Source organism: Colossoma macropomum, unplaced genomic scaffold, assembly GCF_904425465.1.
Source record: "Colossoma macropomum unplaced genomic scaffold, Colossoma_macropomum, whole genome shotgun sequence".
Classification (NCBI taxonomy): Eukaryota; Metazoa; Chordata; class Actinopteri; order Characiformes; family Serrasalmidae; genus Colossoma; species Colossoma macropomum.
In genome coordinates this window covers 87,765-115,008 of record NW_023495941.1, presented here as the reverse complement: position 1 = coordinate 115,008, position 27,244 = coordinate 87,765, and the positions used below count along the sequence as shown (strand labels likewise).

The window sequence follows — 27,244 nt, the reverse complement described above, 5'->3', positions numbered from 1 at the left end:
TTACTGATATTTCCAACAATGCAGTCGTATTTACAGCTGACCTTACGTTACAAACAATGTGTTTATGTCTTTATGTTTATAACTTAACCTACCAAACAAGCAGCAGCAGCAGCAGCAGCACCACCACCACCACCAGCAGCAGCAGCAGCACCAACACCACCACCAGCAGCAGCAGCAGCACCACCACCACCACCAGCACCAGCAGCACCACCAGCAGCACCACCACCACCACCACCAGCAGCAGCACCACCAGCAAGAGGCAGCAGCAGCAGCAGCACCACCACCAGCAGCACCACCAGCAGCGCCACCACCACCACCACCAGCAGCACCACCAGCAGCGCCACCAGCAGCGCCACCACCACCACCACCAGCAGCACCACCAGCAGCGCCACCACCACCACCACCAGCAGCACCACCAGCAGCACCACCACCACCACCACCAGCAGCAGCACCACCAGCAGCAGCAGCAGCACCACCACCAACAGCAGCACCACCTGCAGCAGCACCACCACCACCACCACCAGCAGCAGCAGCACCACCAGCAGCAGCACCACCACCAGCAGCAGCAGCACCACCACCACCACCACCACCACCACCACCAGCAGCAGCAGCACCACCACCAGCAGCAGCAGCAGCAGCAGCAGCACCACCAGCAGCAGCACCACCACCACCACCAGCAACAGCAGCACTACCACCAACAGCAGCAGCAGCACCACCACCAGCAGCAGCAGCACAACCACCACCAGCAGCAGCAGCAGCAGCACAACCACCACCAGCAGCAGCAGCACAACCACCACCAGCAGCAGCAGCACAACCACCACCAGCAGCAGCAGCAGCAGCAGCACCACCACCACCACCACCAGCAGCAGCAGCAGCAGCAGGGCTTCTGAGGCTGAACCGGCTGAAATGCTCAATCCCAGCGCGGCTTCGTGATTCCACCACCTCATTGATTAACTTGAAGGCGGAGCTGTTTGACGATGCTGTCATTTAATTAGTTGTGATCGAGGGGGCGGGATGCAGCCTGGAAGGCTGAGCAGCCTGTAAGTCCATGTTCAGGGCAAACTTCTCCATAGGCCCTTTTCACACTTCCGTTGGGAACGCGGAAGTAAAAAATAGCAGGGTAAACAGAGTGGTTAGGACGTACAGGCGAAATGGAGCTGCATAGCAAGTGTTACTGTAGCGTACCTTTTTGCTGAAACAGCAAAACAACCGCATTTGAGTTTTCATGAGTTCCCAAGAGACAAACATTTACGTGTTAAATGGATTACAGCAATTAGAGAGACGAAAGTACCCAATTTACTTTCAATCAATGTTCAAGGTCAGTTTTTCAACAGTTAGCCACATCATCACAAAATGGACCAGTTATTTTTACCTTGTTTTGGGCTCTCAACCTTCATGGATGACTCGACAGCAGGTGCAAGCTACCATGCCTGAAAAATTCCGCCGGTATTGCCCAGGTCCGTGTGCTGATTGACTGCACAGAGGTCCGCTGGGAGACAGCAACATCACTCACCCTACAATCTGAAAGCTTCTCAAATTATAAAAATCACAACATTCAAGGGACTGGTTGGGGTTTCTCCCTGTGGCATCATCACATTTGTTTCCCAGCTTTACAACGGATCTATCTCAGATCAGGAAGTAACTCGGAGATCTAACTTCACCAGGCTGCTGCAACCAGGAGATGGAGTGATGGCTGATAAGGGCTTTCAGATTGAAAGGATGTTAGCAGAAGTAGGGGCCACCCTGATCATTCCCCCCTTCAAGAAGTCTGCTCAATTCAGCATGGAAGATGCTGAAAAGACACAAGCAGTAGCACGTCTAAGAGTGCTGGTGGAACGGGCAGTCTGAAGAGTGAAGGACCACATCTGGGATAGGATTGTCCCACTTTCCCCTCACCGGCTCAGTCAACCAACTTTGGGCCATCGGTTGCTTGATGTCAAACTACCAGGGTCCCCTGGACATCAAGGAGGATAAACCTGTTTGAACTCATGTGTTCATCAATGGGTATAATTATTCAATCATTTTGAGGTTTTAGAATATTTCAGTGCAGATTAATGTATTTCATTTTAATTGACTCTGTACAAAAACTTCTTACAAGCTCAGCTTAAACCACCCACTTTTCTACTCTATCATTCTCACTCGAGTTACTGTAGTTTCTTTCTAGTTGTTCATGTTACATTTATCATTGTCCAGAATGTTTTTGTATGTTGATGTTGCTTCTGTTAAACAACACTGGATATGAAAAACGCTACATGAATTCAACTTACTATTAAGTCATTTCAATGGATTTAAATTATTCCAGTCCACAATTTTAGAATAAATGTTTAAATATTAAATCTGATACATTTTTAACCCACTTGTCCTTGGTGCTTTCTATTTGTTTCTGCTGTATTCAAGGTCACAGACTTTTTCTAAGTGACTGACTTTTCTGCAATTGTATGGCCAATAAAAAATGTATTCTGACTATACTGATTGTAAACAGTATATCTGCAGTTATCAGAATTGAAGCATTCTTTAGAACATGACCAAAAATATTAGTACTTTCTTCAGTGAACATGTTTACCCAAAGTATCTGATTTTTGAAGTTAATTAAATGGTCAAATGTTTCTCTATGTGCACTTAATAAAAACTAATTAATGCAGTAAACAAATGGCAAAAACAATTTTTTTCAAATAATTCTCAATGGCTTATGTGCTTCATTTAACCAAGACAAAATTCATACATTCAAAATAAAGAATACAAATTTATTCAGAAAATTCAATATTTCAACAAACAAAAACAATACTGCAAAGAGAATTTACTATTTACTATCTATACTAAGTAGATCTATACTTTCTCATTTAGGTAGACATCCATGTATACGTGATGATAAAACATGTCTAGGTTTTCTTTCATGGATGTTATAAGTCCTTGGTCCCGCCAAATCCTCTGAATGGTGACATCAGAGTGAGTATCTGTGATGACACCACACCATTCAAGGCCAGTTATGGCAGGCTGTCTCTGTACCTGCCAGTAGTATTTGTGAGTGGGTTTCAGCATGGCCTCACCTCCACCTACTTTAAGATGTTTAAGCTCCATGATTGATGCCACGTTGCAGCACTTCACCTCTGCCAGTCCAAACGATGGTGATGCTGTAGGGTCATGAACTCTCGCATCTGGATGGATGATGAATCCACACAGTAGTACTGATACATACCATGCATTGGAGTATTGTTTTAACACTTCAGACTCCAGTTCCTGTCCTCGTCTCATGTCCCGGGTTTGTGGTGTACCTTTAAGGATTCTTTTTGCCAGGGCTTGAGACGAAGATTTTCCACGGACATGGCACGCCTCATGAAACCTATTTGCTGTGACACGGGGCCGGCGCACCTCAAACCAAAGCTGTGAGCTAGACTGCTCCCGTGTTGTTTCTTCAATCATGGCTGCTTGTGTGGTGGTCACTTTTATGCTTTCCAGGTGACATTTCTGTTTGTAGTTGGGTGTGAAGTCAAATTTAAAGTAAAATCTGTAATTCTCAATGGGCAGTTGTGGGTATTGTGGGGCATCTGGGTGCCTGATTAACTCGTTGTTACTTTCAGGTGGGCACTGATATGACAAAACTGAGCCATATGGGACAGGACCAAATCTGGAGTCTACCATAAGCAGCTCCTCATCTCGATTCAGAAGTGACTTGCATAATCCAGGCTGTGGGCGCATGTTTCTCAGTTTCTCTGCAAGTTCCAATATGTGAGGGTCAGGAAAGGGACCTTTACAACAAAAGACAAAACAGAAGACTTAAGTTATCCTAAGGCATGTATGAACTGTTACTCAGTTTTTTTCCCATGTTTCTTAGTATATATGTTCTCAGGTAAATAATGTATCTTCAGACCATTTCTCAGGTAAGCAGTGAACTTTCAGACTGTTGCTCAGGTAAGTATGGTACCTTCAGACCGTTTCCCAGATAAGTATTGTACCTTCAGCTCATTTCTCAGGTAAGTATTGTACCCTTAGACCGTTTATCAGGTAAGATTTATACCTTTAGACCAGGGGTGTCCAATCTTAGCCACATAGGGCCGGGGTGGCTGCAGGTTTTCATTCTAAACAACCAGCAGCACACCTGATTCCACTTGTTTAACCAATTGGTCAGTCTTCAAACAACTGATCACATGTACTTCTGCTTGGCTGGAGTGAAAACCTGCAGGCTCATCGGCCCTTTGCAGATAAGATTGGACACCTCTGCTTTAGACTTTTTTTTATTAAAAAAAAAAAAAAGGTATGTACTGTACCTTCAGAATGTTTCTCAGGTAAGAATTTATCTTCAGACTGTTTCTCAGGTAAGTATTGCATATTAATACTTTTAGTGTGTCCTCCATGGAAATAATCAGGCCATTAAATTAAAACTTGAAATTGTATTTTACATTTTTAAGCATGAATTACAATGAAAGTGAATTACAATGTATCTGTCTTGTTCACTTTTCAAGATATATTACATGGCTGATATGAATTCAGCATTAAGTTCTTAAAAGGCAAATCCCCGCTAATTGTTTCTCAGTATAACATCAGAACTACATAAAGAATGCTTTGTTTTTCAGATTGGCTCATTTATACTAAACACCTTTGTAAATTATATTTAACGTATTTTTCATTTGTTTAAGATCTAGCACAGAATCTTGCCCATACAGAACTCTCTGAGAAATACTATTATCAACTCACCTGGATATGCTTGATAAAGTGTGGACTTCACACCTGTTCTGCTGATGGACTTGGGTTTCCGTACTTCCATGTCACCTGTTGCTTCTGGCTGTATTCCTTGGAGATCATTATTTAGAATTAAGCACAATGTTACATTCTAGTTATGAGCATTGAACTGAATGAACCAAAAAGGAAATGATGCTGCCCTTCTTCAGTTTTACCTGAGTCCTTGGCCTGTGCCAAGTTTGCAAGGTGCTGGTGCAGGCTACAGGAAGAGGGACTGTTTTAAAGCCCATGGTGCTGTAATGGGCACTCTGATAAAGCAGAGCAATAAGGTGATTGCAGAAAGCCTTCCCTGCAACACAAGTGCATGATGTCTTCAATACTTCTGCAGGAACCTGGGCGGCGTGAAGGGTCATCTATAATTCAAAGCACATGCAGACTGTTAGCTCAGAGAAAAGAGATTTTTAATTACAAAGTCACCAAACATACATAGCCATGATTTAGCCATTCACTTATTACCTAAGCTTACTGTGTACCTGAACAATATTTGAAAGATGTGGAAACATACTGAACCTCTTAACAACCAAGCACTGCTTTAGTATGATCGACAGGATGGCAAATTAACACCAGAAACTTACAGAAACATTTGGCTGCTAGATTTGCTTCAGTACAGGAGACTATAGGTTATGTGAGCCACTATAAACTGCCCGCCAAGAACTTGAATCACATGACCATCAAGCGTCGTGACGTGTCTACCCCCCCCCCACCCCGCAACCAAAAACACACACACACACACACACACACACACCTACACAGGAAAGGGCGTGTCTGGTATTTTTCCACTGGTTCTGTGGTTTTGTGTTTCACTTATGCTAAACGCTCTCAACGTCCTGGTGAGTATCTGCAAACCGCAAACATTACTGCGCAACACTTGTAGACATTAAGAAACGTCACACGCAGTTCAGCACGGCTCCTTAAGCCCTGCTGCTTTGGCAAAAACATCTGCATGGAAATAATTCGCACATATTGTAATGCTTTTACAATATTTTTGCTTTATTTATCTATATTTGTGTGTGTGTGTCTCTGTATGTTTTCAGCAGAGGTCTCTGGGTGTGTGTGTCTGGTGAGGAGGCTGCAGTTAGATATTCGGGTGGTTGTAGTCAGACTGGAGTGTTGCCTTTGAACACTGTATTCCTGGTGCGTTTGTGGTGCAAGCCTTTTTTTGACCAGCTGTTTTTGAACTGTTTCTGCTGGATAGTTTCCAGGTTTTCAAACAGCATCAGCCGTTTATAATAATAAGAATAATAATGATAATAACAACAACAACAATATATGTATATATATATAATATATATATATATATATATATATATATATACACACACACACACACACTTATATATATATATATATATATATATATATATATATATATATATATATATATATATGGCAAACATGTCGATAGTGTAATGATACAAAAAGGAAGTCCTAAAAGCATCTTAGCTGACAAGATTATAAGATTGTATATATGCCCATAGCTTAGCTATTATAATCTGAAATTCGCAGCAGGTTTCTTTTGTTAGCTGTCTGTATGATTTAAGTAAATTAAGTAATCATCTTAGCAAAGTATGGAATTTAACATGTTGAAAAATATAACATGCTGAAATTGTTATAATGTAGCCAGAAACCCTACACGCATCTATCCCCACAGCTCAACTAAATTGTAATACTTGATAAGTTAACCTTGATCAACATGAAATAACAGAAGAAACCACATTCAAAATCCCAGTGATGGTGGTAACCTTCAAAATAAAGCTTATAAACCAGACTTTCTCATTATTATAAGACTCTAAGGAACTAAGAAAACTGAATTCCACAGGCAGTATAATCCAGCACACTTTGATGAACAGTAGCTGCATTTGCTCCATCTGCACAGCACAGCAGCACCCAAGTCTGCGTGACCTTTTAATGTTTCAAGACATATTAGGAAGACGACGAAGACTGACACAGTACAGCTCTAAAATCCACCTCTTCAGATCATTTAGAAATTCTGTTTCATACAGGACGGCATGAAGACTAATTGCCTCGAGAGCTTTGTCTCTGTCCTTAGACAGAATGGGAGGAGGGCAAACTTGACATAGTCCAAACTTCATCATCCAAACTTCATCATCCGTGACTCCTGTATTAAAAGAAAAATGGTGGGAATTGAGAATTCTAATTCCATAATTATTGTTACCCATGATGATTGCAAAAAATGCACTGTATGAAAATAGCAAGCTTGCTATGTATAATTTTTGAACTCATATTTTAATCATATACTAAATACTTCTAAAGCAATTACAAATTTAAAATAGTATGCAAGCACATAGTGATCACATAAACTAATTTTTAAACATAGGCTTCTTTGAAAGTTGTAATGCGGATATGTTTAATAAAAAGGTACATATAAAATCTGCTGCAAAGGTCCTTGTTACAGCAATTCCTACATACCATAAGTTCATGAGGCTGTGTTTCACAGCTGTGTCCGTGGATGGGTTCATGTTGGCTCTCAGTGTTCTGGGTATCATGTACGACCAGGCTGTAAGTCAGGAAATTAATCTGTAATTAATTATATTGTTTGCAACTTTATTCCACTGGAACTGAGGCATCTAATAAATTAATTGAAAAACAGGTGAAAATCATGTTCGTCCCAACTATAAAAAAATGTATGTCATGCCTTTTGAGTGGAAACTTCTCCAGCAGCTGGATGCTCCACCACCTTCTGATAGCTGGCATGTCCAACTGAAAAAAATAAGTATGCCTTAGACAATAGTATGCCTACAACATTATAGACCAAACTAAGACATTTTTCTTATAAAAGCTGATTGTGAAATTGCTAACCTAAAAAATTACATTTTGTTAGCAGTACATATAAACAGATGGAGAGATCTAACCTCATTAAAGTAAATGGCCCTGAGAGAGCAATGTAGAGTGCACACTGCAATGCAAATTTGTGTTTAATTACATATTAAGAGAAATGCATGGAAAATTATTATAGGCAGTGCTTCATCATTTACCATTAGCATGAACACTCCACAGTCATTGCTCCTGAACTGCCGAGGTGCTCCCTGTTGTTAAAATGAATAAATAAATACGTTCATAGTGGTCACTCATTATGGCTCCTATTCAAGGAAGAACTTATTTGAATTATTCTCCATTAAACAAGATTTCACTACCAAAGAAGTGTAAAAATTTACCTCACAGTCATTTGAGTAAAACAGGTTCCACTGCTCAATGGCTAAAGCTTTCTCCAGGTTCATCATCCAGCTTCAAAGTGTTCTGAAGAGGCACAATGGACATTTTCAACAGTGGTTATAAGAACCCTGCAGTTAGAACAGACTGAAAACACAGAACCATTAAGAGTGTCTGTGGCTCCTGAGGGGCTGTAATGTGTTTTGGCTTTTCCTGATGGGTTGATAATGTAAAGGATCCTAATGGTTTAACGGGTGACCTGGTGACTGACTCCAGATACGTTTCTAATTCTTCAAGTTAGCCAGTAGCCACGTTTACATGCAGCCTGATAATCTGTTAATAATCCGACTAATAGCTCAATCGGAATAGAACACGTCCATGTAAACACCTCAATCGGAATAGACTAGTCCGATTGAGGCCATTCGGAATACAATTTCTATCCGATTGAACGAGGTGGGTAAACTTCTAAATAATCCGTTAAATAGAAGAATAATAGCCATGTAAACGCCTGAATCCGATTACATTCCAATCGGAACGTGTAAGTATGTTCTGCGCATGTGAGTCTCGTCACGGCGAAAGTTTATACCGTTCAGCATGGCGGAGCAGAAACTGGTCTGCAGAGGAGACGAAGTTTATGCTCTGATCTTTAAAAGACGGCGGTGGGACGGACGTCCAGCTTATGTGTCTCAGAACACGACGTCTTCCTCTCGGCCTTCTTTAATAAGGACATGTGAAGCACGTCTGACATCATTTTAAAGCAATTAAAACACAAGCGCGCCAACTGGAAACTCATATCACGCGGACTGGACCTCACGTGATGTTCGTTGTCATGGTAACGTTTACTCTAAACGCTACTCCACGCATGCGCGTCATTTTGCATCGGATTACTTGTAGTGAGCATGTAAACGAAGATTTTCCATCAAATCGTTGAATAGAGTGTGCATATAAACACCTCAGTCTGAATCTGTAATCGGATTGTATTCAATCGGATTGGCAAAAATCTTTGCATGTAAACATAGCCAGTGATCTCTAATGGTAACACTTCAGCCGATTCCTATTAGGAGGCAAAACCATTTAATCCTAATGGTTCTAATGGTCTTTATTCAGCAGGGGTTACCGCTGTGCTGCCACGGACCGGCTCTGTCGAGCAGCCATGTGCTTATTTCCCGCAGGTTTTAATGAGAATGTAATGTGAAAGTAAACTTACCGACATCAAAGTCTCGAATAAAGGCGCTCGCGAGTCTCGATCTCTTCTTCCCGTCTTTTTCGTGCTTTGCTCAGTAATGTTACTGTGGCTTTCAAGTATATGTATCTGCAGGCCCGGATAACCAGTGGGCGTAACGAATGGGCGGAGACACTGTCAATCATTTCTTGCATCGGCCAATCATATAACAGAGATGGGCTGTCAATCAAAACTTGCATTGGCCAATCACAAATGTGAATTACCTGTCACTCATTTTATGCATCAGCCAATGGTTTGAAGGAAAGTGCAAAAAGGCGTTACATACTGTTCAGGCACGCGGAAGAGGGAGGATAGGAAGTTGCCTTAAATGTCACCTAATTTCTTATTTCAGATCAACACATTATTATAACTGTTGTTTAAGCAGGATGGAGTTCATGCAAACACTGACTGACCATCACACATAAAAGCATCAGTGAACTGATAGAACATGTACCTCCTGACTCTGTGGGTAAACACATGAACACAGTATAGAAATATGAGCACATATGCAGTTCTGACTGGTGTGGTGTCTTTTTCTGAGTTTATTCAAACACTGATTCCACCTAAACTTCGCTTGTTCTCAAAAAGTTATTCCACTTGGTTCCTAATGGAACTTTTCTCCGTGTTTTGTGCTCATGATCATTTTAGGTCTCCGGTCTGCAGAATTTCCCCTTCTCACAACACCCAGACATGGTGACGTTTGGCCGCTTCTGCTTAGCGGTTTCATCACTAAATCCATTTTCCGTCCAGAACAAGGCTAGAGAGACATTTAATACCTCCCTGCTGAAAAAAGTCATAGAACCCATTAAAAGTGTGGTGGTGTCCAGTAGTCGCTAATGGTCTTCTGTGTTTTCCTGATGGATTAATATCACAGTGTAAAGGACTCCGATCGTTTAATCTGTTCTGGGACTGATTCCATATGCAGTTGATCGTTTCCTTAAGATCTCTAAAGGCAACCATCAAGCCAATTCCCGTTAGGAAGCAAAACCATCAGGTTTTATTCCTAACTGTTCTGATGGTCTTCAGCACGGCTTTCATGAGTTTCAGTAGCCTGTTTGTTTTTTTCTGCGACTGAACCCGCCATCATGTTTTATCGTCGTGGTCGGTTTTATTGTGAAAGTTTCCATATTTAATTACCTCGTAATCACCGTGACAGCGTTCATACACATTCAGTGTGACTCTTATTGCTCAGCAGTTCATGTTTCACTGTTTTTCCTCTTAAACCCAACAAAAGCCCTGTTGTGTCAGAGCGGCGCTGACGGCTGGCGGTGCGGGTCAGGCTGAGCGTGCAGGTCTGCAGACAGACCCTTAGATTGGCTAATGCAAGAAATGACGGACAGCTCGTTCTAATCTGCGGATGGCTAATGCAAAATGTGATTGACGGCCAAGAGTAGTTATTTAATTGGTTGATGCAAAAAATTATTGACAGACTCCGCCCCCAGTCCCCGCCCCTTTAGGGCTCCGGTCTGCAGCATTCCCCTTCTCGTGGCTTTACTCCAAAGCCCGCCTAGCCTGGCGTCACGTAAGGGCACAGAAACGCCCTCGTATGGTGCTGCAATTCGACGGTCCTCGACAAGACACGGAGGGCGGCTGTTGTTTTGATTCGAACTGCAGGGGCGTGGTCTCTTACCTCGCACTCAGTTAGCCCGTTCCCGCCATCTACTGGAGAATCTCTCTCTCTCTCTCTCTCTCTCTCTCTATTGGCATGACAAATATGCTACATTTGTACTGCCAAAGCTTGCCAGAGTTTTTTAAACAGAAATCAACGATTTAAGGTGAACATATTAGATTGTAGGAATAATAAAAACACACACACACGGATACACACACACACACACACACACACAAAAATTTGATCTTAACATATTAAACATTGCAAAATTGCTGAGTTGTAGAGCTGTAATTTTAAAAGGCAGGATACAATAAAATAGAACAATAGTCTATGCATGAAAAACAAATGTGTATTCGTGCGTGCGTGTGTATATATATATATATATATATATATATATATATATATATATATTATGTGTGTATATATATATATGTGTGCATGTGTGTGTGCGTGTATGTGTGTGTGCGTGTGTGTATGTGTATGTGTATGTGTGTGTGTGTATGTATGTGTGCATGTGTGTGTGTGTGCGTTTGTGTGTGTGTGTGTGTGTATGTGTATGTATGTGCGTGCGTGTGTGTGTGTGCGTGTGTGTATGCATGTGTGTGTGTGTGTGTGTGTGTGTGTGTGTACGTGTATGTATGTGCATGTGTGTGTGTGTGTGTGTGTATGTATGTGTGTGTGTGTGTGTGTGTGTGTATGTGTATGTTTGTGCGTGTGTGCGTGTGTGTGTGTGTGTGTGTATGTATGTATGTATGTGTGTGTGTGTGTGTATGTATGTATGTGTGTGTGTGTGTGTATGTGTATGTATGTGCGTGCGTGTGTGTGTGTATGTATGTGTGTGTGTGTGTGTGCGTGTATGTGTGTGTGTGTGTGTGTGTGTGTGTGTGTGTATGAGACATGGTCACTCACTGTCCCTCTCACGGTGGCAGGTCAGGGTGTACTGAGCTGAGTGTGCAGCTCTCTCTGTGCTCCCTAACAGATACGGCAGTATCTCTGTGTTAGAGAGGCTGGTAAATGTGGGATGTTTGTTGTGGATGTTTGTAAAAGAACTCTTTGCGGATCTCAGTGAATTTCGGGCGCTCAGTCAGGAAGTGCAGCTCTGTCTCTGTTTTATTCAGTTCACATTGCTGGCATGTTCTTTTCTCCTGAGGCAGCCAGGATCTCCTGTGCCTGCCGGTCTCGACAGCCAGACTATGCTGACTGAGTCTGTACCTCGTCAGGGTGGTCCTCAGTCTCAGATCAGTCACTGTGCTCAGGTACTCTGCCACAGTGTACTGTCTTTTTAGGGCCAGATAACACTGCATTTTACTTTGTGATTTTGTTTGAGTTTCCCAATAGTCTCTGTATTTTTCTCTCAGATGTTCTGTAGTTTGTTTGATTCTGATCAGATTGGTTGTGTTTTTCTGGTCCTGACTCTGTTGAGTGTTAGTGTGTGTGAGTGTGTGTTAGTGAGTGTTAGTAAGTGTTAGTAAGTGTTAGTGTGTGTGAGTGTGTGTTAGTGTGTGTGTGTGTGAGTGTGTGTGACTGTTAGTGTGTGTTAGTGAGTGTTAGTGTGTGTGAGTGTGTGTTAGTGAGTGTTAGTGTGTGTGAGTGTGTGTTAGTGAGTGTTAGTGTGTGTGAGTGTGTATGACTGAGTGTTAGTGTGTGTTAGTGAGTGTTAGTGTGTGTTAGTGAGTGTTAGTGTGTGTGAGTGTGTGTTAGTGAGTGTTAGTGTGTGTGAGTGTGTGTTAGTGAGTGTTAGTGTGTGTGAGTGTGTGTTAGTGAGTGTTAGTGTGTGTGAGTGTGTATGACTGAGTGTTAGTGTGTGTTAGTGAGTGTTAGTGTGTGAGTGTGTGTTAGTGTGTGTTAGTGAGTGTTAGTGAGTGTGAGTGTGTGTGAGTGTGTGTTAGTGAGTGTTAGTGAGTGTGAGTGTGTGTGAGTGTGTGTTAGTGAGTGTTAGTGTGTGTTAGTGTGCGTGAGTGTGTGTTAGTGAGTGTTAGTGTGTGTTAGTGAGTGTTAGTGTGTGTTAGTGAGTGTTAGTGTGTGTTAGTGTGTGTGAGTGTGTGTTAGTGAGTGTTAGTGTGTGTGACTGTTAGTGAGTGTTAGTGAGTGTGAGTGTGTGTTAGTGAGTGTTAGTGTGTGTGAGTGTGTGTTAGTGAGTGTTAGTGTGTGTGAGTGTGTATGACTGAGTGTTAGTGTGTGTTAGTGAGTGTTAGTGTGTGAGTGTGTGTTAGTGAGTGTTAGTGTGTGTTAGTGAGTGTTAGTGAGTGTTAGTGTGTGTGAGTGTGTGTGAGTGTGTGTTAGTGAGTGTTAGTGTGTGTGAGTGTGTGTGAGTGTGTGTTAGTGAGTGTTAGTGTGTGTGAGTGTGTGTGAGTGAGTGTGAGTGTGTGTTAGTGTGTGTTAGTGTGTAGTTCAGGACCAGCTGAGTGAGGGGGCTGTTGTCTTTGCTCAACTCCTGGTACTGCAGAGCTTTATAATGATATGAGTGGGGGTCGCTATTTTTCAGGTGCATCCAAAATTTGATTGCCCTTTATTGTATTTTTATAATTAATGGGTATTGACCTAATTCTGCTCTGCATGAATTGTTGGTGGTGTTTCTGTGTACTTTTAAAATGTTTTTGCAAAATTCTGCATGCAGAGTCTCAATTGGATGTTTGTCCCATTTGTCAAATTGTTGATTGGTTAGCGGACCCTGCACTTCACTGCCATAAAGGGCAATTGGTTCAATTACTAACTCAAATATTTTAAGCCAAATTCTGATTGGAATTTCTACAAACATTTTATGGCAAAGAAAGCCCTGCGAGCTTTTTCTCTCAGTTCACTCACTGCCTGATAAAAATTACCTGAAGAACTGATTTTGATGCCTAAATAATTCTAGTTTGAGGAGTGACTAATTTGGTTTGTGCCTAACCTAAATGTGTGTTGTTTTCCCTGAGATCTGGATCTTTTCTGAAATATCATTATATTTGTCTTTTTCAGGTTTACTGCCAGGGCCCAGGTCTGGCAGTACTGCTCCAGCAGGTCCAGGTTCTGCTGTAGGCCCTGCTCTGTGGGGGAAAGCAGAACCAGGTCGTCTGCATAGAGCAGGAATTTAATCTCTGAGTCGTGCAGAGTGAGGCCGGGAGCTGTGGACTCCTCTAATATCTTCGCCAATTCATTAATGTAAATATTAAATAGTGTTGGGCTTAAACAGCAGCCCTGTCTCACTCCGCGCTCCTGGGAGATGGAATTTGTTTGTTTATTGCCAATTTTTATGCAGCATTTATTTCCTGTATACATTGATTTAATTAGATCATATGTTTTACCCCCTACACCGCTTTCTATAAGTTTATAGAATAATCCTTGGTGCTAAATAGAATCAAAAGCCTTTTTGAAATCAATAAAACATGCAAAAACTTTTCAATTAGGGTGTGTAGGATGTAAATATGATCAGCGGTGCGGTAATTTGGTAAAAATCCAATTTGACTTCTACTCAAGACACTGAGCTCCATAAGGAAGTTTAGAAATCTAGAATTTAAAATGCTGCACAGTAACTTCCCCAGATTACTGTTCACACAGACACCTTGGTGATTATTAGGGTCCAATTTATCTCCACTTTTAAAGATTGTGGTTATTAGTCCATGTTTCCAGATTTCAGGGAAGTAACCTACACTCAGAACCAGATTAAATAATTATAGAATAGCTAATTGAAATTTAGAAGTTGTATGTTTTAGCATCTCATTTAGGATGCCATCATGCCCACAGGCTTTATTTGGTTTTAGTGTTTTAATTTTATCATTAAGCTCTTGCTCAGTAATTGAGGAGTCTAAAGGGTTTTGGTTATTTTAATAGTCAATTCTAGATTCTCGAGTTTTCTTTTTATGTCATTTTGTTCAGAGTTTGGGTTAATTTCTATCTTCTTGAAGAGTGTTTGGAAATGACTTACCCATATGTCTTCATTTTGAATTGCCAATTGTTCATAGTCTTTCTTGTTCAGGTTGTTCCAGTGATTCCAAAATTGGTTTGTTCTGATTGACTCCTCAATTAGTGTCAGTTGCTTGTAGGTGTATTGAGCTTTTTTTGTTCTGAGTGTACGTTTATATTGTTTTAGTGTTTCACAGTAAAGAAGGCGTATGTGTGCATTATTTGGATCTCTATGTTTCTGATTTGATAGTTTGATAGTTCTTTTCGCATATTTTGGCACTCTTGGTCAAACCAATTGTCTTCTTTTCTGAGTTTGTGTTTTGATCTCTTTTTAAATTTCAATTTAGCCTTTTCTGCAGTTTTGTCAAAAATCATATTTATATGTTTTACTGCCAGATTGACACCTTCTTTACTGTGAGTGTGTGTGGTGTCCAGAAAGCTGTCTAAAAGTGTTAGAATTTGGGGGTCTCTGATTGCTTTCTGGAACTCCTCTGTGCTGTTTTGGGCCCATCTGTATGGCCTCCTGATGCTGTACAGCTCACTGGGCTGAGTGTGTGCAGTGCTGTAAGTCTCTGTCCTTTTAATGAACACAGTGATTTGGCTGTGGTCGGACAGAGGGGTTAGAGCTTTAACAGTGAATGCACTGAGAGAGAAAGGGTCTAAATCTGTTATCATATAATCTACTGTACTGTTTCCAAGAGGTGAGCAGAAGGTTTTTAATTTTAAACCAAATATGGTATTTTCCAACTTTCACTGTATCTAAAAAGCTGTGTATTTTTTCTTTGTACCATATGATTATTCCTCCTGAGTCTCTGCCCTGACGCTTCAGCTGAGTTCAGCTTTTGGGAAGGTATGATAATTTCTCTGTAGCCACGGGGACAGTGAGTGGCCGTATCAGTCCTACACCATGTCTCTTGTAAAATAACAATGTCAGTGTTTTTGATATTAGATTGAAAATCTTTGTTTAGACTTTTTAGTCCAAAGACTGAGGAGTTTAGACCTTGAATGTTCCACATACTAATTGAAAGTGAAGCCATGTTCATAGGTCAGTCCCTTTTTTTCTTTAAAATGAGATAAACAATGAAAACTATATCAACTTCAAATATATAACTATGTAATGTTTGTTATTTCATATGTGCAATAGATAAGCGAGTAGTAGCTATGTTAGGAAATTCTTAAAAGTTTTAGATCATGAAACAACAGTATAATAAAAGCATAACACCTAGCTTTAAATCTGAGACATAAATTATGTGGTATTTACATATTATGTTAGTTTTGTACAGATGTATTCTAGTAGCTGTTTGATTTCACTCATCTGTGTAAAGTTCTGTGGAGTTTGGAGGCCTTCAGCGTAGCTGCGCTGTAGGACGCTGTCCTGGGAAAGAGGGGCTGCTCGAGGTGTGGGTTCGGATTGATGCTGGTGTGCTGGTCTGGTTGGTGGTGGGCGCTGAGCTAGTCCAGATGATAATATATTGCGAGTTGGTGTGGTTGGATGGGGCTGTAGTGCTGGTCCAGATAGTGTCACTGGGTGAGCTGGTCCAGTTGGTGGGACATGATGTGTAGGCTGAGGTGGACTGCGCTGTCCTGGCAGGTGTCGACCTCTCAGGAAGTGTTTATAGATGACTGGGCTGACGGCTGCATATCTGTGGCGGTGTTGCTGGGGTTTTAGGGACTCTGCTCTGTGTTGCTGTACTGTGTAGGAACGCCTGCCGTGTGCAACATCTTTAAGTGTTCTGGCGAATTCCTTTATCATGTGCTTGTTTAGGTGCACATGGTCGTAAAGGTGGTAGGGGGTGATGGTGGAGTGGTGGGCCAGGTGCACATTGGGCAGGAGGGCACATCCTCTAGAGATGTCTGCGTTGACCCTCTGGATAGTGGTAGGGTGGAAGTCCTTGCGGGGCAGCAGGGTGGAGATGATAATTTTGGCGTTAGGAAAGGATTCAGCAGCTCTCTCTGCTACTCTGCACACCAGTCCTCCGACTCTCTCTTGCTCTAGTCTGAGGTCATTGGTGCCACTGTGGATAATCATGTATTTGGGAGTGCCGAGGTTGGGGTCAGAGAGTATTCTGTGGGCATCTCTTATTTTTGGGCACCATATTTTCGATGTTGTTTGACCTGGGAAGAGCTTGTCCTCTTGTAGGAACTTTCAGTTGGAGTCGATCAGAATAGCGACATCAGTGTCTTTTCCTGTAGACAGTCTGCTGCTGTGCTGCTCTGCTGTTTCTGCTGTTTCCTCTGCTGTAGGGTTCCTCACCTTTTTGGTCGGGGCTCTAGGTGTTTCAGAGGGCGGCTCAAGATGGTCTTGCTGTGTGATGGGCAGATTTTGAGTGGTGCTGGGAAGCAGTGTGTGGGGGGGGTGTTCAGCTGTTTAGTGGGTGTCTCTGTCTGCATTTTTTCTATGTCTAGGTTTTCTATGTCTCCCTTCAGCTCCTGTACGGACATCTTTAGCTGGTTTGTGGTCTGGCTAAGCTGGTTTGTGGTCTGGCTGAGCTGGTTTGTGGTCTGGCTGAGCTGGTCCCTGAGGAAGCTCATGTCTGTGCTGGTACTGATGTGGGTGTTCCACAAGCTCTACTTCTATCAGGGAGAGGCTGTTCCTGATCTCAGCAGTGCTGTGTTCTACAGAGACCGTGTTGGGGGGGCTCTGTTTCTCTCTCAGCTTGTAGTGGTTCAGGCGTGGGGGCTGGACTGTGGGCTTCTGCGCTTTCACATTCAGCTAGAGCTGTGAGACAGGGAAAGGCCCCTTCAAACTTCAGCAGTGCCTCCTCGCTGCCCTGCACCATCACTGTACCGTTCTGGTATAAATTCACTGTTAGAAGCTGATTTTCAGAGTCTTTTTCCGCATCCTCAAAAATATATATTTGACGGCTTTTGCAGATCCCTCGTTTTGAGGTGTGTGTGAAGTATTTCCGTATAGCTGAATGCCATGCTGTATTGCATTCAGTGTAAAAGAGCAGGTTGGTGGTGGCTCTTTTCCCTTTGATTATGCTGCAGTCTTTAAACAGAGTCTCCGGGTTTTCTCTCTGTGTTTTCTGTTTATGCTGCTGTCTGCTGCTCTCAGAGCGGATCTCTGTGGGGAACTCTAAAGCACGGGAGAGTGGAGCTGCTGCTGCTATTGTAATACAGTGTAGCAATTTTTTGAAAAATGCCAGCAGCTCGGTCGGCCAATCAGAGGAGGTTTACAGTAACTGTTAGATTAGCAGCCTCAGCAAACTTAGCGCATTTAGCAATGTCTGGTCAGTTTATCTTTTTCTTTTCCTCTGTATTTTACCTACAACCGTATGGTATTAAGCTCTACTGTCTATAAGTCTCTTCTGGTGTTCTTAAATGTTTTTCCCACCCCTAATGTGAGGCAGAGTTCTGGGGCTGTCTGAGTTCAGACTCCGGGCGTCACTCCGCTCCTGTTTTCTATCTGTTTAGTCCCTGTTTCTTTCCTCTGCTGTTCCTTAAAACATCTTTAAGTTTATTCCAGTAGGTTTGTAGGTCCCTGTTCAGCTTCTCTTCTTTTGTCTCCTATCCTCCCTGCCTTGGTGTCTTTTTCTTCCTGATCCTGGTCCTGGTGCGTTTGTCTCTTGTGCTAACGGCTAACGGCTAACAGCTGTTCTCCTAGCTTAGCTTGTCTCTTTTTGTTATTTATTTTCTTTGTTTTTGTGTCTAATTACGTTAACACCAGTTCAAATTCACATTTACTGTTGATAATTTGTTTATATGTTGTTTGTTTTCTGTGATTTATCTCATTTTAAAATGAAAAATCATAAAGGTTTTAAGAGCTCATATTAAACACGACTCCTCTCTCTCCCTCTCTCTCTCTCTTTCTTTCTCTCTTTCTCTCTCTCTCTCCCTCTCTCTTTCTCTCTCTCTCTCTCTCTCCCTCTCTCTCTCTCCCCCTCTCTCTTTCTCTCTCTCTCTCTCCCCCTCTCTCTTTCTCTCTTTCTCTCTCTCTCTCCCTCTCTCTTTCTCTCTCTCTCTCTCTCTCTCCCTCTCTCTCTCTCCCCCTCTCTCTTTCTCCCCCCTCTCTCTCTCTTTCTCTCTACTGACTTATATGACAGCTTTTCTCGAAATATTGACTTAATATCTCAGACTTTTTTCTTGAGATTTTGATGTTTAATAGTAACTACATGGTTTATTATTAGTTTTAAAGTATTTACTTATTGGTCTTAGAATGGAGGTCAATTACAGTGTTAAAGAAACGGTTCATCAAAAAATCACACACAGTTTTTCCCTTGTTTTCTGCTGGGATGTGGATCCACCAGACTGTGTGTTGAATCATTATAATAGTTAATAACTCATCACTTTTCTTCTCACTTCATCAGTGAATCCTCCAGTTTTGATCATGAGCTCCTACCTTTGGGTTTTCGTCCTGTCGCTGGCCACCTGTGCAGGTGAGTGACCAACTAGTGGCCATTATATAAAAGAGACTGCAGTCTAAAATTCATCTATAATATATTTATAACTTTTACAGTTCTGTGTAAAGTCTTTACAGTATTGTGGAATGTTTTTACAGTACTGTGTAAAGTCTTTTCTACAGTATTGTGTAAAGTCTTTATAGTACTTTGAACACATAAAGCTGTACAAAAGCCAGAGACCAGTCGAGACAGCCAATAAGTACAAACTATTAAACTTTCAGAATCACAAAAGGAAGAAAACACAACAACTAACTATAAATTTTTCTTGGTATGTATTGTATGTCCACTCTTTCCCTTTATTCCAGCTTCTGTTCTTCTCAGGAGACTCACTTTCAGTTTCTCACAGAATCTGCAGACACACCTCCTTTTTAGATACACTAGTTTGTGCAAATGGTTGGTCTAATATTGGGAGGATGCTTTATGTATGTTAATATATATACTAATATAATATACTAATGTAAATATCCTTTAAATGTTTTGTGTTTTATGTGTTATCCAGGCTCTGTAGCTGCACAATCCACAGTCTTCATGTCTGCTACAGTGGGTTCCTCAGCTGTTCTTCCATGTGACTGGAGAAGTAAAGCCACCACAGAGTCAGCCAGCCAATCTCTCCATGTTTTGTGGGTTACTTTTGCTGTGACAGTGTTTGAGCGAAGGGGTGGGGAGCTGTATCAGGGTGAGGGGTATGAAGACTGTGTAGACGTTCCTGAAGATCACCTGCTGAAGGGGGACTGTTCACTGGAGTTGAAGAACGTCAGACCTGAGGATGAAGGAGTCTATGAAAGCTTCCTTGTTGTGAGAGAAATGAAGGGAGCTCTGAGTTCTAAAAGGGTTCTAGTCCAGAGTGTGGAGCTCTCAGTAGAAGGTAAGGAGATTAAACTACAGTCAGAGTTATACAGTGAATCATTTGTGCCTTCATGGAATTTGATATTGTAATTCAGGTTAAGATGAACCAAACCTTTAATTGGGGTCTTTTTATAAACGATATGTTTTTTCTTATTTCCACACAGATGTTCCAGAGGAGAGTCACAGTGAAAGTGAAGCAGCAGGTGAGTGAATGTCATTAACAAACCATTAGGCAGCACAGACACATGGGTCCACAGTAGCTTTTTAAATTCCCAAACGTTTAATGTAGAGCAGCCTAACGAATGGATCCTCGACCAAAACAACCTCTCACTGGAAACCCAGACAACCGAACTGAAACTCTTCTTTTGGACACGTTCTGAGAAGAACCAACTCACTGGAAAAGACAGTAATGCTTAGAACAGTTGAAGGTAAAAGATGAGGACCAGCTGCAAGATGGGTGGATACAGTCAGAGGAATCAGGAAACAGCCAATCAGAAGCCTGAAGACTTAATAATGCTGTATTTACATGTTGGCATTAGAAAACCTTGCTTATAGTACTGGACCATCGTAGGCAATGAGGATTTGCACACTGATCATTTAACCTTTCAGGAACTGATTGGCTGAAGAGCCACAGAAAGGACAGATAAACAAAAGAAGAAGGGAAACCAAAAGTTAAACAAGGACCGACACAGAGGAAGACAAACCTACAAAGGGCTGAATATAAACTAGAGGTTCAAATGGCAGAAATATTCGGACACAGAGGCGACGCAGGATAAGACTCCGAACAGCCACAGGGGAATAAATACACAGGCTGAAGTGAGAAGATATGATGGAGACAGAGTGGAGACAGAAACCCAAACTAGACTGGGGCAGTAAGAGAACGAGGCAGAGACCAACCAGGGAAACACTGAGTGTGTTTACATGCACTTAATAATCCGATAACTGCAGAAAATCAGATTTTATCAGTAATCCGATCAACACGTTTATATGCACTTAATAATCCGATAACTGCAGAAAATCAGATTTTATCAGTAATCCAATCAACACGTTTATATGCACTTAATGATCCGATAACTGCAGAAAATCAGATTTTATCAGTAATCTGATCAACACGTTTATATGCACTTAATAATCCGATAACTGCAAAAAATCAGATTTTATCAGTAATCCAATCAACATGTTTATATGCACTTAATAATCCGATAACTGCAGAAAATCAGATTTTATCAGTAATCTGATCAACACATTTATATGCACTTGATCATGAGTCAAACAGTAATCAGATTTCTGCTTTACAACCAGCCAATAAACTCACAGAAGAAGACGTGACGTAAACACGCCCAAAGCCCCAAAACATTTATATTACACATTGTGGTGATTAAAAGTGTGTGAAGGTGCTCTGCCCCTTCACTATGTCCTCCTCCTATATGGCCTGCTGGTGGTTATGGCTGTATAGATTTAAAAATCCACCCAAAAAACGTGGTGGGTCCACCAGGCCCACAAACATTGGCTGAGTAACAAATATTTCAGCAGTGGAATTCCTGCACTACGAAGTGTTCTCCCAGCTGAAAAAAAAAACAAAGAAACCATTGCGTCTATTGGTTCCTGATGGTTTTGTAATGTTTTGGTTTTTTTAATGGGGTGACATCACAGTGTAAAGGATCCTGATGGTTTAACATGTGACCATGTGGCCTGATTCTTCAGCTGATTCTATATGCATTTGACCGTTTCCTAATAGGATCTAAAGGTGTTCTACAGGAAATGAATGGTTTCTATTGGAAACCATTAAGCCAATGCCCATTAGAGAGCAAAACCATTGGGTTTTAATCCTAATGGTTTCTAATGGTCCTTTTTCAGCAGGGTTGAACACACAGGAATGTTTTGTTGTAGGTGACTAGGTAGGACTTCAGCTGTGAGCATTCAGTGAGCTAATCAGCCATGCAGACGTCGTAATGCAGATATTTTATGATGCACTACTTTGTGAATAATTGTGTGTAAACTGTGTGTGAATAATGGTGAAACTCCTTTGTTAGCCATGTTTAGCTTGCTAACCAGTACTGAAGTAATGAAGCTGTGTCAGCAGTGCTGTATAACAGATGGAGTAGTTTGGTACCAAAAGATCAGTCATAGTTAAGCAAATGTTTTAGAAATATTAAGCATCTTAAAGTATTTTACTGCTCTGATGTCTGACTCGTGCTAAAGAGAGTAAGAAGGTTGATGGTGTATTACGGATCTATCCAGCGTATAAACTATCTAGCTAAAATAACAAGTAAGTCTCAAGTCTTCACACTCAAGTCCTGAGTCAAGATAGCCGAGTCTCGATTCAAGTCCCGAGCCAGTACAGGTGAGTCTCAAGTCGAATCAAGTCAGCAGTCCTGATCTTTGAGTCCTAAACAAGTCAGTCTGTGTTCTTCAGCTAATTTAAGGTTAAAACACTGAATAAAGGTAACAGTACTGTAGCCTTTTAATGAGCACGTTAGCAGCGTATGGCTGGATATTAATACACAATTAAGAATTTTTACCCTTCCAACCAAAATACAAAATCCATGGTACACAGATAACCACACTCCTAAAAATGATGGCTCTTCAGAGGTTCTTTAGTAGAGAAAATGGTTCTAAAAAGAACCATGAACACTCATATAACCCTTTGCATTATTAAAGGGTTCTTTGCATCATGAAATAGTTCTACAGATGAATGGAGAATGTTCTGTAGATGGTTCTATATAGAACCTTTTTGAAAAGGGTTCTATAGAGCACCCAAAAGGGTTCTTCTACTGTTACGATGTCAAGCTTTAACAATAGGGGAACACTTTTGGGTGCTCTATAGAACCCTTTTCAAAACCATTCTCCATCAATCTGAAGAACCATTTCATAATGCAAAGAACCCTTTAATAATTTTAGAACCATTTTCTTTACTAAAGAACCTGTGAAGAACCACTGAATTTAAAAAATTACATTGGAAGATGAATTTTGGGAACGTTGGGCACATAGGATTAAAATAACAACTAGCTTTCCGAGTCTTAAGTCTGAAGTCCGAGTCAATGGTGTTAAAGTCAAAGTCGAGTTGCAAGTCTTTCTCAATTTTCTCGAATCAGGTCTGAAGTCATCAAATTTGTGACTCGAGTCAGACTCGAGTCCAAGTCACATGATCCAAGTCCACACCTCTGCCTAGCTTCCTCAAATGATTCAGAATCATTGATCATTTCTCTCTCTGTCTCTACAGGTATGCAAGAAAACAATGCTGGAACAGTCCAGACTCCCTCACGGATCACAGCGTTTATCCTCCTTACGAACATGTTATTTCTTATCATCTGAAGAAACACAAAGCATGGACCCTCTCTGTGGATCACCACCTTGTCGCGGTAGAGAGGCTTGTGCGATCCTAAGGACCCATGAGCTAAACTACACTATATTTCCAAAAGTATTCACACGCATATGAACTTGAGTGACATCCCATTCTTAATCCATAGGGTTTAATATGATGTCGGCCCACCCTTTGCAGCTACAACAGCTTCAACTCTTCTAGGAAGGCTTTCCACAAGGTTTAGGAGTGTGTTTATGGGAATGTTTGACCTTCTTCCAGGAGCACATCTGTGAGGTCAGACACTGATGTTGGATGAGAAGGCCTGGCCTGCAGTCTCCGCTCTAATTCACCAAACTTGCTCATCCATGTCTTTATGGACCTTGCTTTGTGCACTGGTGCGCAGTCATGTTGGAACAGGAAGGGGCCGTCCCCAAACTGTTCCCCCAAAGTTGGGAGCATGAAATTGTCCAAAATCTCTTGGTGCTGAAGCATTAAGAGTTCCTTTCACTGGAACTAAGGGGCCGAGCCCAACTCCTGAAAAACAACCCCACACCATAACCCCCCTCCACCAAACTTTACACCTGGCACAATGCAGTCAGACAAGTACCGTCTCCTTGGCAACCGCCAAACCCAGACTCGTCCATCAGATCGCCAGACGGAGAAATGTGAATGGTCCCTCCAGAGAACATGTCTCCACTGCTCTAGAGTCCAGTGGTGACGCTTTACACCACTGCATTTGACGCTTTGCATTGCGCTTGGTGATGTAAGACTTGGATGCAGCTGCTCGGCCATGGAAACCCATTCCATGAAGCTCTCTACGCTGTTCTTGAGCTGATCTGAAGGCCACATGAAGTTTGGAGGTCTGTAGCGATTGACTCTGCAGAAAGTTGGTGACCTCTGTGCACTATGCCTCTCAGCATCCGCTGACCCCGCTCTGTCATTTTACGTAGCCGACCACTTCGTGGCTGAGTTGCTGTCGTTCCCAATCGCTTCCACTTTGTTATAATACCACTGACAGTTGACTGTGGAACATTTAGTAGTGAGGAAATTTCACGACTGGGCTTGTTGCACAGGTGGCATCCGATCACAGCACCACGCTGGAATTCACTGAGCTCCTGAGAGCGACCCGTTCTTTCACTAATGTCTGTAGAAGCAGTCCGCAGGCCTAGGGGCTTGGTTTTATACACCTGTGGCCATGGAAGTGATTGGAACACCTGAATTCAGTGATCTGGATGGGTGAGTGAATACTTTTGGAAATATAGTGTATCTGGAGAGTAGAGTATCTCATGACAGAAAGGTCGAGGGGGAGGATCCAGACTAAGAGTGGTCTAGAAAAAATGTCAAACTTTGTTGTCATCCTTTTAAAACTGTTAAAATTGATAGCAATTTAAGCTGTGTCTCCACTGCAGTACTCAAATGTCCAAAAAAGAATAAAAAAGGGAAAGAAAATCTTATTTAATAATTTAAAAAGCTTCTCAAAGAGACCTTGTCCTCTTGTGTGACACCTGTGATGTCACACCAGCAGACATTTTCTGTCGCACCAAAGGACGTTTCAGTCTTTTGTGTTGGTTAATGACCAAATCATTCCCTGCTAACCTGTCATTAGCAGTTAGCAAGACTCATTTGTGTAATTCTTCATAAAAAAGTATTTCAACAACCAGTTTTAGTAAATACATATATATAATTGAGGGGTGTCACACTAAAGGACAACAAAACTGATCACTTTCAGTGGTCAGAAAAAAGTTCAATATCTAAACAAAATTATAGCATGTGCATGTCATGGGCTTCACAGGGGGCTTCAGTCACACAACCTTGAATTATGTCTTTCAACTGGCAGATTTAAAATCAGGACATGTCGTCACACTGGAGGACACGGTTTTCAGTGACTAACTGTACTGTGTTCCTATGCTTTTAGAAATATATGGGTGAAAAAAAATATTGCCTAAATGATTTCATTTTACTAAAAAAGACAAGTGTAAAATTATGCCTGGAGTATTTATCAAAATGTCAATATTTTTATGCTTTTCTATTTACTTAAAGTTATAAAGTTCTAAAAAGTTGCTTACTGCATTTTAAATGATGTTTGTGCTAATTATATAATTGTGATTTATTATATTTTATTATATATATATATATATATATATATATATATATATATATATATATATATATGTCCAGGGTGTATCCTGCCTTCCACCCAATGACAGCTGGGATAGGCTCCAGCACCCCACCGCGACCCAGAAGGATAAGCGGTTTAGATGATGTATGTATGTATGTATATATATATATATATATATATATATATATATATATATATATATCATAATAAATCACAATTTATAAATATATATATGATATATATGATGAATGTGAGTGGTCTAATTTTGATTAATTATGTAACGTGATGTAAATATTTGATGTCATAGTATTTTAGCATTATTTTTATAATTATAAGGAAATAAAGGAAAAGTCTCCATATCTGCCCTCATTCTTTGTTCTTTTCTATGCTTTTTAGTCCATCATGGATCTTGTTCACTGCACTGTAGGCAGTTGTGTTCATGCAGTTCAGACAGTCTGATCTGAATCAGACAGACGTTCTCTCAAGATGGACAAAGATACTGGAGTACAGGGTGACTTCACTTTGACCAACCTGCCTGCAGATCCAGGAGAACTTATTCAGTCAAATCTAATCAAATCAGCAGCTTTGAGATCCTGTTTTTGGTACCACCTCAGTCGAGGGTCCAGGCGAGCTGAGGTGATACCAGAGCGTGAGAACCACTAAACACACATGCTAAGGTTACCTACCAGGGTAATGTATCCTCTTGTGTCGCCTTTGAGCACCTAGAACCGTCCTGTCTGAACTCTCAAACTCGCTTTTTTAGCAGTCTTCAAAATTTGCCTCCTTCACTTCATGGCAGTTTCATGTGGCGTCACTCCAACAACCAGAGGGCTCTGCAGTGGAAAACAAAGTAGCTGGTACCAAAAACGAGTCGAGTCGAGTCGAGCTGTATCTTGCAGTGGAAAAGTAGACTCCTTTTAACAGTACTTTCCTTAAAGGATCATTTCTTTAATAAATAAGGTGAGTGGTTTGAAGAGAAACCCTAATTTGTCACCCTCACTGTCTGTGGATTATGAAGGTGTTGAAATGTTAACCCCAACAAAGAGACTGAACTGTTCAGTGTTTCTCATTAATGGTAAATCCTCCACACACTGATTCTATAGAGAGGTGAACATGTAGCTTTGAGCCATTTCTTTCCACTGGTGGAGTCGTTAGATATCAGATTCTGGTTTATTTAGCCTACAGAGAGCAAACCTTTGAGGTAGAACAGCAGCTCTGAGGTTATAAACTGAGGCCAGACAAAGCTCAACATGCAGGCTGCTTTTCTTGCAAGCTATTGTAAAAATGTGTAAGCAGAACATTATTTGAAGCTGATATCAAGAAGGAACTAAATGAAGACCAAGACTGACAAAGCTGTCATTAACTGGAAATGTACATATTTGCAAACACAGACAAATCACCTTGCCACTTAATTTTACTACAGGATGGAGCTACAGCATCACGTTCTTTCTGTAGGTGGTCAAGCCGTCCAGGTAAGTATTCAGGAAAAGATCCAGAAGCAGCAGGAAGCTGTATTACGGAAACCCAGGTTACATTCTGTGTAGTCTGTTGTTATAAAGAAGAAGTTTTCAGCTAATGTAGGATGTTCTAACGCTGTGGTCTCCAGACGCAAGATAGCAGTCTAAATTTAAAGTACAAGTCCAAAAATACATCCAAATGTTGCGTATTACACACTTATTTTTAGTTGTACACCGACAGAAAAAAGTATTGTGCAGGTAGATATTGGTTTATCAAGCTACAAACAACATAAATACACTGTAAAAGGTAAAACAATGGTTTTTAGGTCCATCTGTGTACCTTAAATAAGATTTTTCCAGGAGAATGGCACATATTTGTACATTTTCATAATGTAATTTAATGTAGATGTAATGTCAAGACTGGGCATGTTCAGTCAATACAAATAAAAAAATATAATTGAAATGTTTTACAGTGCAGTCATATCCCCTAA

At 41.3% G+C, this 27,244-nt stretch overlaps 3 protein-coding genes across 4 annotated transcripts; 2 read left to right on the top strand and 1 right to left on the bottom strand.

The window, feature by feature from the left end:
* Positions 1-240: 240 nt before the first annotated feature.
* On the top strand, positions 241-1,848 carry LOC118803654 (bypass of stop codon protein 1-like; the record flags this gene model as incomplete). The annotated part of the gene is made up of 3 exons (XM_036564109.1): positions 241-423; positions 700-747; positions 1,609-1,848. Coding segments are annotated over 3 exons (471 nt in total), but the record flags the coding sequence as incomplete, so codon positions are not given.
* A 955-nt stretch (positions 1,849-2,803) lies between these two features.
* Positions 2,804-5,487, bottom strand: LOC118803652. 2 transcript variants are annotated; one of them, XM_036564107.1, is made up of 4 exons: positions 5,313-5,441; positions 4,893-5,090; positions 4,693-4,788; positions 2,804-3,746 (listed from the first exon to the last, which is right to left on the bottom strand). In XM_036564107.1, the coding sequence occupies exons 3-4, from the start codon at positions 4,760-4,762 to the stop codon at positions 2,827-2,829; spliced, it is 990 nt and encodes a 329-aa protein (XP_036420000.1). In that variant the 5' UTR covers positions 4,763-4,788; positions 4,893-5,090; positions 5,313-5,441; the 3' UTR covers positions 2,804-2,826. The 2 variants fall into 2 exon arrangements, with proteins under 2 accessions (XP_036420000.1, XP_036419999.1); XM_036564106.1 differs by having other exon boundaries at positions 4,893-5,487.
* A 31-nt stretch (positions 5,488-5,518) lies between these two features.
* On the top strand, positions 5,519-23,560 carry LOC118803653 (versican core protein-like). Its single transcript, XM_036564108.1, has 5 exons — positions 5,519-5,567; positions 18,935-19,003; positions 19,527-19,892; positions 20,038-20,076; positions 23,097-23,560. Exons 2-5 carry the CDS (start codon positions 18,955-18,957, stop codon positions 23,186-23,188), a joined length of 546 nt encoding a protein of 181 aa, XP_036420001.1. The 5' UTR covers positions 5,519-5,567; positions 18,935-18,954; the 3' UTR covers positions 23,189-23,560.
* The last annotated feature ends 3,684 nt before the right edge of the window (positions 23,561-27,244 follow it).